At 40.0% G+C, this 12,370-nt stretch overlaps 1 protein-coding gene across 1 annotated transcript in view; it reads right to left on the minus strand.

The window, feature by feature from the left end:
- Positions 1 to 3,269: 3,269 nt before the first annotated feature.
- Positions 3,270 to 12,370, minus strand: part of LOC126277920 (alpha,alpha-trehalose-phosphate synthase [UDP-forming] A-like) — an 86,563-nt gene continuing 77,462 nt past the window's right edge. Inside the window, exon 9 of the mRNA XM_049977489.1 lies at positions 3,270 to 7,296. Coding sequence (XP_049833446.1) covers positions 7,021 to 7,296 — 276 coding nt within the window. The 3' untranslated portion in view covers positions 3,270 to 7,020. The remainder of the gene's footprint in view (positions 7,297 to 12,370) is intronic.

Below are 12,370 nucleotides of genomic sequence, written 5' to 3' on the forward strand. Positions count from 1 at the left end.
TCTACTCAAGTGACCATGTTGGAAGACATAATAACTTGAATTTAATCATTTCCAAAAATGGCACTTTGTGTTTGGAGTTGGTTGTTTACTGTGTGGGAATTGGCTTTTGTGTGTAATGTAAACATGAACTATGTTGAATTTATTTTAAAAGCCAACATAAAAGTACAGCTGTGAGGATGGGTCACGAGTTGTGCTTTGGTATCTCAGTCAGTAGAGCACTAGCTTGTGAAAGGTAAAGGTCCCGGGTTCGAGTCTCGGTCCGGCACAGATTTAATCTGCCAGGAAGTTCCATATCAGCGCATACTCTGCTGCACAGTGAATATCTTTCTGGGAGCAGAACAGTAAATTACCAGGGAAAGTCAACCACCAGGAACTAGGGCCTCTGAGAACAGATCCTTTAATTGAGAGTGATGAAATCAAATAAGTGTGACTACAAGCGAACACTTAACTACGATGTGTATAGTTAGCACCAGTTGATGTGTGGGTCCACTGTAAGAATATTAGATTTTTAAGCCTGGAAGTAAATTTGTGAACAAATACATTTGTTTGGGATATTGTACACTTGTCTAAAAAAAAAAAAATAATTGTTACTGCCCTAAACTGCAGTTAATTATGAGCAAATCAACAAAATTACCCAAAAAGAATTCTTTCTTTCGTCAGATAAGTTATGCCTCATTATTATTATTATTATTATTATTATTATTAAATTATATTACTAACATTGTTATTATTATTGGCAGTGGTGGTAGCTGTATAAATTTTCTGAAAGGCGTATCTGTTATGCAGCAGATGCTATTAATTTCACACTCCCAGATTTATCTAAGTCTAAAAATTTGTGAGCACACAGATTGTATACTCACAAGTCACCACTGGTAGCAACTCGTCACATAGTTGAGGTGTAGAGTTGTCAATAGGCACATAAATGATATAGAAAATATTGCTAGACTTTCAGAAGAATCCTTCTATGGAACTAACGGAATACATATACAGGTTCATTGTTACAGTATCCCAACTGACTAAATTGTGTTGACAGTGCAGTTTGACTACGGTGAGGTATTGCACTGGGAGTAGAGGGCAAGGAGACAAAGGAAAAGGGAGAATGACAAAGGTAGTTGAGTAGCAGAGACAGCAAGCAGACTGGAAAGGAATGTGGCATCGGTGCAATCGGTCTGGTGCATACAGAAGGAATCACATGTGGTGCACAGGGGGGTGGAGGACTACACACAGATGGGAAGAGACAGGCTGTGGAGAGGGGGATGTTAGAGTAGAACAAGTGAAGTGGTAGGCATGGTGACATATTTGGTGGCTGTACGACAGAGACCAGGATGACAGCAGGATAGGATGTGCCCTGAGGAAAGTTCGCATATTTATACTTTGGTGTGTGTGTTGGGGGGGGGGGGGGGGGGGGGGGGGGGAAGGGGGGGCTCCTGATGGACTAAGTTATGAAGCAGCCACTGAAATCGAGCATTTTCTTCTCAGCAGTGTTTTCTGGCACCGTGTGGTCAACTCTGTTCCTCACCAGTTTGGCAGTTTCCACTCACTTAGGTGGACAGCTTGTTAAGAGGTCATGTTCATATAAAATTACATGCAAAATTTACAGGAGTGGTGTATATAAGATTGTCTTCAAAACACCAGTGAAAGCTATTATATTCCATAATATCCACCATTTGGGATCTACTGTGTAAAAACTAGCAGTAGGTTCTTACTTCTCTATTTTTTCAGAAAGTTTTATAAAATTTCAAGAGCTCTGACTCCACTGAGGATATAAAGAAAATACAGATTGATTTGCAAGTATCTGACCAAATCTAAAAATGAAAGTTATACACTTCACAGTTTTTTTGTAGAAAGGGGTAAAAAAATGTTGTTGGCAAACTACTGCAAAGTACTCTGGATAAAAACCAGCACAACACATTAAAATATCAAATTTACCTCAATAATGCAGCCACTTGGAAATTTTTTTGATAATTTGACTGAAATAATTGTGAGGAACAGCAAGCCTTGCTGACTGAAGAGGCATAGAAGAAAGAGAAAATTTGGCTACGTTCCCCAGTATTGGCCAAGATGTGACACTATTTTGCCCAATAACAGAGTGAGAAGGTAGTGTAGTGCCCATCCGAGAAGAAGAAAGGGGATAAGAGAACTTCTAAATGCCCCAATCCAGTGCAGTAGAGGGTTTCATTGCTCATATACACAGTTCACTGAACTTACATTTTGAGAGAAATGGGAGTTCAGGTTCCTGTCTGAATATCCAGATTAGGTTCTCTGTTCAAAATGGTTCAAATGGCTCTGAGCACTATGGGACTTAACATCTGAGGTCATCAGTCCCCTAGAACTTAGAACTACTTAAACCTAACTAACCTACGGGAATCACACACATCCATGCCCGAGGCAGGATTCGAACCTGCAAGCGTAGTGGTCGCATGGTTCCAGACTGAAGCACCTAGAACCGCTCAGCCACACCAGCTGGCTTAGGTTCTCTGTTGTCTCCTCGAATCAGTTAAGACAAATGTCAGCGTAGTCCACTTTCCTGCCCCGACCCCAGCTTGTACTCTGTCTCCAGTGACCTCCAGGTATTCAATGCCAGACCTTCTTTTCCTTTTCAGTTTATTTAGTGACTGATGCTTATATGTTGGGGTACAAAACCACTTAATCATTACAGCTCAGTCTGCGGACTTAGAAGAATTCAGCGAAATTCCATCACTGGTTTCACCTTTGTATAAATTTGCAGGTGGTTGGGGTGGGGAGAGGGAGGAATAGCAGGCTGAAGGAAAGGATGGTAAAGTGCTGTTTGTGGGAGCATACAGGCCTTTTGGCCACAAACTTACTTTTTTAGCTGTCTTTTTGTTGTGCCTGTCTGCAACTCAATGTCTCCACTATATGGTGACATCATATTGTCACTATTCCATACTGGGTTTTCATTGTTTGATTAGATACATTCAGACAGTTTTGGACTATCGTTACACACAGATAAAAATAAAAAATAACTGTTCATTATTAAATGGAAAGTACCTATTTATGAATATCAGAGTGCAAGTGAGAGAATTATCTTTTTTATAACTGTACTTTAAAAAAGAGACCAGACTGTGCCATTTCCAAACATTATAAGCTCAAACATAATAGCAAAACAGATCATCATTCATTTATTGATACCAGGTATGCATTATTAAAAATTTTGATTTTCTTCTTTCCCTGACTATTTTACTAATGCCTGATTACAGTACTGGGGATTGATGGAAAGAAAATTCACATGCTCTTTGTTAAAAAAAATATCAATGTTATAGTATTTTTATTTGTTTTTCATTTTGTCCACTGACAGATACAAAAAACTGCACAGAGTATTTTCCTGAAATTTCCACGTCTCATATATACTTGTGTTAACATTTAAATTAAACTACAACATTCACTTAACATTAGCGTCACATTTTCTTGATATGTATAACAGTCATAAAAATAAGTTCAACAAACACTTTTAGAAAGTACGTAAAGGGAATCTTTGTTTCAATACTGAGCTTACTTAACATATATAACTTTAATAAAATTACTTACACTAACAAGAGCTTTATCTTTAAATACAGTAAATGTGTACAAATTAAATCACCTTTTTTTTGTATCATTCCTTTCCACGAGTAATAGCACCATGGCTTGTGTTGGACGCCCAGTCTGCAGGGCAATTTACTTAAATGTTTATACTAGATTTCATGTCGTGTCACAGCCTTTATAAAAAGCCATACATGTATGAAACAGTGTTGCTAAGGAAAGCTGATCTGTATGGAGGGTCTTAACTTTGGGTTACTCAGTGATAGTTACAGCAGGACAATAACAAAATCTATTTTGGCTGTGGCAGAACAACTAATTAAATCACACACATGGAAGAAAAAAATACAGATTTTATCACAAAAATATCATTTTAACAATTCTTACTGAAATGTCTGAAACAATTTCTAACATTACCTTAAAGAAATTAACAACAAAAAGTTCATTTCGGAACTGCAACAACTCTCATGTCTGTGAGTCAACTAAGTCACAATTACTTTATACAATGATAAACATCTAAAATATATCAACATTTCCTTAACACATAAAAATAGAAGACACTGAATTTATATAAAAGCCACTGGTGCCCTTGATTAGTTTCCAAACACACATTTTACAGTATCTGTATACTAAAAAAAAAAGGAGATTCACTTAGGCTTACACAAGACTGCCTTTCTGAACAGAAAAGCAGTTCCAAATAGGAACCTTGAAAATAGCGCAAGACATTTGGAAGAACCAACACCAGAGGAAGACCAATGTTTTCCTCTCAAGAAACAGGAAATAGTGAGCTAATATTTATACTAAAGACTGCCATATAATGGATGAAACCAATACCATACGCACAAATGTTTCACAAACCTCCAGTCACAAAATGCTTGCCATTATTCATAATTCACAACGAATAGACACAATTTTAAATCACACTTCTTAGGTTTTTGCATAATAAACTGGTGTAAGGCAAGTGTTTATTCTGATGAGCTTACTGTGGTCAGTAGATTGTAGCTTTTGATAGCAGTTTTAGGCTAAGAATGTGAGATTTGCTGGGAAGTTAACATCATTAATCCCTACTCTTGCTGAATGTTCATCTCAAAGGTGAAATGAGACAGTTTCTGCAGTGATCAGAAACCCATAATAACAATTTATTCAACATCCAATTTATTTTTACTTCTGTGAGATGTTCCGGAATGTGCAAACATTTTGTTATAGGGCGCAAACGAGATGTAGAATTCTGTGAGGCTATAAGAACTCCAAAAATGTGTATAATATTTTAAATTGAAAATAATTTTCAAAACGTGGAATATTCTCAATGATAATGAACAAAATAAGAAATGAACAGTTGACTAAATGGCCACATTACTCTTAGCTGAGAATATTATGTAATTTTAAACTTGCAATTTATGACAGGCTGATACAATTGGATTCCTGTTTCAGACCATTTTGGTCTTCAACATAGTTCAGCTTCACATCATTTATTAGATATAATACTCTCTGCACCTCCGTGAGGCAGAAACCTCAAGCTGTCGTAATTATCATGTGTAGGGTGACTGACGGAGTTCTGTGTAACACTATCTGTTTGATAAAAGGCATTTTAATTCATAAATTGAATAGAAAAATTTCAGGCTGTGAGGAATGGAGGCTTGTGTAGAGTCCGTATTTATAGTTATGTGAGTGGTGGCAATTTAACTCTGCATTAATCATTAATCAGGTAAATGGTAGACACAACAGCAATTGGAAAAAAATATTGGATTTTAGGGTGAAACACCATAAAAGATGACAAGTATGATTAGATATTTTCTACTGTAAAATTCATCTGAATAAATATAACACATTGGCTCCACTTCTGTGTTTTCACCACTTACCACAGTGACACAGAAATGCTGGGTCCTCACTAAGTGAAACTGGTGACAGTCACTTTTGGCACACTTAAATACCACCCAATGTATATAAAAATATGTACCTCTGTCCTATATAGATACCCAATGGACCACAGAATGTGAATATCACGAATTAAACAACTAAGCTTCTTTACTGACCTCTGCTCACTATCTTTGTCACATATAATATCTACTACAATAAAACTGTTTAGTTTCAAATTGGAAATGCGTATGCATTTTGATGCTTCAATGACTTTCTTATCGATAAGTTTCTCTGTTACTGATATTGAGATATTTATTAAAGCTTCAGATTTTAAAGCTGAAAGTTGATTTAAGGTTGGAATAAAAATAATTACATAGATCTTACTCCAACAATTATTTCTACTACAAAAAAGATAAACTTAACAACTCAATGTGTCCCATATTTTACAATGTATGTGACATCCCTTTCCATAATTACATTATACTTTTAATAACATACCACAGACAATATATCACACATGTGGCTGTTGAAATACAAAGACTAAAAAAGAAAAACACAAAAAAATAGAATACAGAAACCATATTTTTAAGATAGTTTCTCTGACTATTTACAAATGTGTCAGCCCTTAATGCAAAGCACTGAACATTGGACAAATTAGCGGCTACATACTGACCCACATCTGCCCTAACATCACTCTGTCATCTCCAATTTAAATATCTGAAACAATCTTTCTACATGAGATTAAAATTGAACTGCTGGCATCTTACAGGTATTTTCTCTCTAATGCAACAACAAAATTTCTGATTGCATTACACTGAGAAAGTGATGAAGAGCAGCACACAAAATACACATAGAAATGAAAATCTTAATTTCCATACATGCAACATACAAGATTATGGGTATAAAGAGAAAGAAACAACAAAAACAGTGACTGGAGTAGTTGTTGCAAAGAAAGACACTGTATAACATTAAATCTCTTGTTAAAAACATTCTTTTTCCAATATACATACAAAAACGGCCTAAAAACATATATCACTGAATTCAACAAATTACAGCTTTAATCTCATCTGTAAAATACAAAAGATAAATCTTTCCACAAAATAAAATGTAAACATTCAGGCAAAATCTCTACAAATCTGATTCCATTTAGTTGCAACGTCAAGAACACAATACAGAGGACAGAATCCAAGTACGAAAAGAACACTAAATAAGTATTCCGTAAGAATAAAAGACACAGAAGGCATTCTCATGACATCTTTTGCTTTCCTTTTATACACACTGTTTGAAGAATTATGTATGAAAAATATTTTTGTAAACAATTAGCAAACCACTTGTATCATTTCTTACCAGATACTCTTACACATTGTCACATATTTGTGCACCAAAATGCATAAAAACTTCTGTAGGTACAGTTGTAGACATTTGTTATCTTACAACATGTTACACTGGGAACAATCTCTCTATCCTCTAACTATGTCTTTCTCAATAAATCGTAATTAGAGACAAATAGACAAATATGGGAACATACGCTACTGGTAACCCCATATTCAAACTCGAGAAAAAAAGCCACATACACAAGTGATGAACTTCCCTACATAGCAGACAGACAGGCAGAGATGGACTGACCACCTAATTAGAGACTGCTGGTGACTGAGGTTCTGGTGACACGGAATGTGGTGTATATGACATTTCACTTGTAACACTTAATCGAGATCCCTTACTTTTGGAAGGGCGCCTGTAGGGGCCACCATTTGCATCCTGTCGAGGCTCTCTCCCACTCAAGTGGCGCTCTAACCACTTGAGCATCGTGAGGACTGAATCGGTGTTTGGAAGTCGCCGTTCGGCAGCAGTCTTCACTATGTGGGATGACGTCACCCTGAAAGTAGCTGCCATTCCCTTTAGAGCCTGGAAAAGAAACAGTGCAAAAAATTAGTTATGTGGCACATAATGCTTCATGTACTACTGTGGTGACAGACATATACTATTATTTTTGCTGAGATGGAATTATTACCTTATAGATGCCAAACTGTTCATCACAAAAGAAACATGGTTATTTAAAACTTGACTACATTTCCAAACCCACTTTAAAATAAATAATGTGACTTTTTAATAACATAAGAATGTTTCATAAACATTTTGAGTGCCATTTACTATTTCACAGCACTTTCTGCAAGCAGTACTCCAAATCTCTCAAAGCAACAAGAAGAGACATCTTAAATCCTCCAAAAGCTATCATATTAACTATTTTTAATATTTACCAGTAGTTTCTGTCTTGTATCATCATTGCTGGTTTAAAAAATATGATCAACATAACATGGAAGGACTCTTAAAGAAGGTACAAGCATATGGAATAAGTTCAGTAGGTGACTCAAAGTTTCCTTAAGTTATAGAAACCAGTATGTTGTCCTTGATGGTGAATGTACATCAGAGACAAGGGTATCGTCAGGAGCGCCTCAGGGAACAGTGATATACATAAATGATTTGGTGGACAGGCTGGCCAGCAATCTGCAGTTGTTTGCTGATGATGCTGTGGTGGATGTTAAGGTGTCGAAGTTGAGTGACTGTAGAAAGAAACAAGCTGACTTAGACAAAATTTCTAGTCGGTGTGATGAATGACACTAGCTCTAAATGTAGAAAAAATGTAAGTTAATGAAGATGAGTAGGAAAGACAAACCTGTAGTGTTTGGATGCAGCGTTAGCAGTATCCTGCTTGACAGAGCCATGTCACTGAAATATCTGGCCATAATGATGCAAAATGATATGAAATCAAATGAGCATGTGATGGTTGGTTGGTGTAAAAGAGGGAGATAGGTACTAAACTGCTAGGTCATCGGTCTCTCATTCTGATTAAAATAATTCCACAAAGGTGGCAGTAAAATAATACAGACATACAAAACACAGCTGGAAGAAAGGAGAAAACTACAAGAATGACAGAAGGGCAACAAACACTAAAATGGACAAAATTGGACAAGAAAACAACAGACACACACAAAAAACATGTAGAAGAGATCAAAACGAGAGAGCAGATTACCATGGATGACTATGAGAATAAAAAGGAGAAGCCAGCCACTCTGCAACACATTAAAACCTCCACCCTACAAGCCCTAGGACGGAGGACACAGAGGGACAAAGGACATACGCTAAAACTGAAATCAAATGATAAAATCCACCCTCACAAATAAAAAGTAAAACTAAAGCTGCTGTTGAGGCATTGTCACCCAACACTGAAGGTAGGGTGCTGGGTAAGTTAAAAGTCTGCTGCAGAGCAGATAAAAGTGGGCAGTCCAGCAAGAGGTGGACGACCGTCATTTGTGCGCCACGACGACACAGAGGTGGGTCCTCACGACGGAGGAGGTAACCCTGCATTAACCATGTATGGCCAATGTAGAGCTGGCAGAGGATAACTGATTCCCTGCGAGAGGACCACATGGAAGACTTCCACACATTCGTATTCTCCTTAATGAAATGCAATTTGTTGTGTGTACTGTTATGCCAAAGCCGAAAAATCCTGTGGCGTACGACAGAACGTAGGTCAGTTTTGGAGACACCTATCGCCAGAAGCAGTTTCCATGTAGCCACTGAACGATGGGACCATTCCAGGGCATAGATGGAATCTTGAATGGACACTACCAATGGCTGGTGAGGGTAGCACAGGTCAACAGCTTATAGGCTGCTCAAGGAGTCAGTACGCAGGAGAAATGACTCGCCAGGGCATGAGCAGATGTGCTCAAGAGCACGAGATATGGCCCCCAGCTCTGCAGTGAAAACACTGCAGCCATGTGGCAAGGAGTGCTGTTCCATACATCCTCCATGAACATACCCAAAGCCTATATGACCATTAGCCATCGAGCTGTCGGTGCAAACCACCTCATGGCCCTGGTACATGTCAAGAACCGAGAGGAAGTGATAGTGGAGAGCCGCCAGGGTTAATAGAGTCCTTAGGGCCATGCAAGAGGTCCAGAAGAATCTGCTGCCTAGGTGTTCACGATGGAGGTGTATGTGACTGGACCTCAAGGACAGGACAGGTGATAATGGGAAGGACTCCATTTCAGACAGAAGGGACTGGACGCGAACAGCAATTGTAAGGCCTGACCTGGGTCGCCGATGCAGGACATGAACTGCCATGGTTGGGAAAAGGAGATGGCAATCCAGGTGCGCAGGAGAACTATGAACATGGGCAACATAACTGGCGAGCAGTTGTGCAGGCCTAACTTTCAATGGAGGGACTCCGGCCTCCACCAGGACACTGGTCACCGGACTCGTCCAAAAGCTCCTGTTGCTAGCCGAATGCAACAATGGCACAATGGGTCGAGGAAACGCAATGCTGAGGGTGCAGCCAAACTGTAAACCAGACTCCCATAGTCAACGCGGGATTGAATGAGGGCTCTGTAGAGCTCCAGCAGCTTAGAGCTATCTGCACCCCAGTTGGTGTTGCTCAGGCACTGGAGGTCATTGAAGTGCTGCCAGCAGTTCCACTTAAGCTGATGAAGGTGAGGTAGCCAAGTCAATCGAGTGTTGAAAACCAGTCCTAAGAATCGACATGTCTCCATTACAGTGAGTAGATTGTCATTACGATAAAGTTCTGGTTCTGGATGAACGGTGTGATTGTTGTGTCCTGACATGGTGGGAGATGGAGAAAAGGGGTTACTGGTCAGTCCGCACTCCCAAGCGGTACAGAGCAGAAGGCAGAAGGACAATTCACAGTGAGGGCATTTGATTGTTTTCTTCTATCTGAGCCAACACTGGTGCAGGCATTTGCTAGAAATGCAAGTGGCGAGACTCAGTAGGGATCTCATTGTGGAGGTTCTTGGACAAACAGGGTTTTGAATTAGGGAACAACTAATACACTAGAGGCTAATTCTATGGTTATAAAAAGCACAAATAACACTATTACAAGAGAAACCAGAGCAGAAGTCCCAGGAGTGGATGCTAACCACAGTAGCAAACACTAGCAGCATCTTAAGGCAACAACTTAGTTTCAAAACAAAACATACTGAATGTGACACTGTTCACTTATGCACTCCAAGTGAGAGAGCAGACTTACGCAGATCTGGACCGAGGCTGGAGTTGACGGACGTGGATTCGGCACCCAGATTGTCTTACTGAGAACTCTGCCAAAATGCAGAATCTAGGTGTTTTAAAGAATCGCGTGCGGGCACTTTTTTTCCCACTTAAAGTCACCCAGCCAATCCTGCAGGTCTCTTGCAGGCGCCTGCCAATCATGGTTTAGTTAGGTCCCCTCTACTCCTCCTAAGGCAGGGATGTTAATGCAATTGCACTAAGTCCGTATTTGGTATCAACGTTGTTCAGCTGAAAGCTAAACATAACTGCTCTGCCAAATAAGGCTTGCAACATTATTGTTATACGTCATTTAGCCCCGCCCCTCGAGCTCCCCGGAGTACAGACTGCTAGGTCAACAATTTTTGGCGTGTTCACTCACTTTCTAACCCTTGTGAGCCTACTGACATTGCTGTTCTCAGGGCTGGTATAAAGCTGGCTTTATACTCTAGTACGTGACTGTTGGTTACAAAGTTCTACAGTGGCAACCTACCACAGCGTCTAGACGACATATGAAGTTACATGTTAATTCCTTGAAGAGTAACTAAAACCCTGGAATAGCATTTGAGGGCATCTGCATTTTCGCAAGGCTCTCCCCCTTACGGTTTACTTCATGTAACAATATCTCTCCTAGTTTCGTCTGCCCTCAGCATCTTCTCTTCTTCCGCACCTTGGAGTGCCTGTCCTCCTTTCTCACAGCTTCAAGATAACACTACAGTAGCAAGGAATAATCAATATATTACACGATGCTGAGAGAAATGCATGACACACGACTTCGCAGCTGAAAACTGGAAGTCGTGGGCTAGAGCCCATGATTGTACCTTGTGAATGGCTCTCTGTAGGCGCTGCTCAGCAACACGAGTACTGGGGGAGCGGTATAAAATGCAGAAGTCATCTGCATAGAGAGAAGCTGACACCGACAAACCTACAGACCTACAGCTGCTGCTAGACTGTTAATAGCCACTAAAAATAGAGAGACACTCAATATGGAGCCCTGCGGAATGCCATTCTCCTGTATATGGGGGAACTTGGATACGGAAAATACGGAGTGACAGGACATTTTGGATAAAAATCGGGAGTGCGCCCCGAAGACTGCACTCATACAATGTGACAAGGATATGATGTCACCAGGTCACGTTGTATGCTTTACGTAACTCAAAACAGATGGCAACAAGATGTTGACATCTGGGAAAGGCTATTTGGATGGCAGACTCAAGGGACACAAGGTTATCAGTGGTAGAGCGACCCTGGCAGAAGTCACTCTTACATGTACCCAACCGCTGACTCACCATATGTTCCAGCGGCTTACAAAGAAAGATGAGGAGGCTTATGGGTCGGTAGCTATCCACACAAGCAGGTTTTGACCAGGTTTGAGCACCGGAATGATGGTGCTCTTCTGCCATTGCGATAGAAAGACTCCATCGCACCAGATGCAGTTGAAGATGATGAGGAGATGTCGCTTGTAGTCAGACGAGAGATGTTGAATCATCCGACTGTGGATCCGATCTGGCCCAGGAGCTGTGTCGGGGCAATATGCAAGGCCACTGAGGAGCTCCTACTCTGTAAATGGGGCGTTATAGGGTTCACTTGGTGTGTAGTGAACAAGAGGACTTTCCTTTTCATCTGCCATTTGAGGTACAAGTGGCTGGGGGTAGTTCTCCGGCGCAGATGTTCAAGCATAGTGCATAGTGTTCAGCAAAGTGTTCGGCAATCATGTTAGCGTTGGTAGATAACACGCCATTTATGTTAATGCCAGGGACACCTGCTGGGGTCTGGTACCCAAAAAGACATCTGATCTTTGTCCAGACTTGGGAAGGTGATGTATGACACCCAATGATCGAGATGTACCTCTTCTAACACACCTGTTTTTGTCATTTTAGAAGCTGGCGAATGCAGGCACAGAGCCGCTTAAAGGCTACTA

The sequence above is a fragment of the Schistocerca gregaria genome, chromosome 6 (assembly GCF_023897955.1).
Source record: "Schistocerca gregaria isolate iqSchGreg1 chromosome 6, iqSchGreg1.2, whole genome shotgun sequence".
Classification (NCBI taxonomy): Eukaryota; Metazoa; Arthropoda; class Insecta; order Orthoptera; family Acrididae; genus Schistocerca; species Schistocerca gregaria.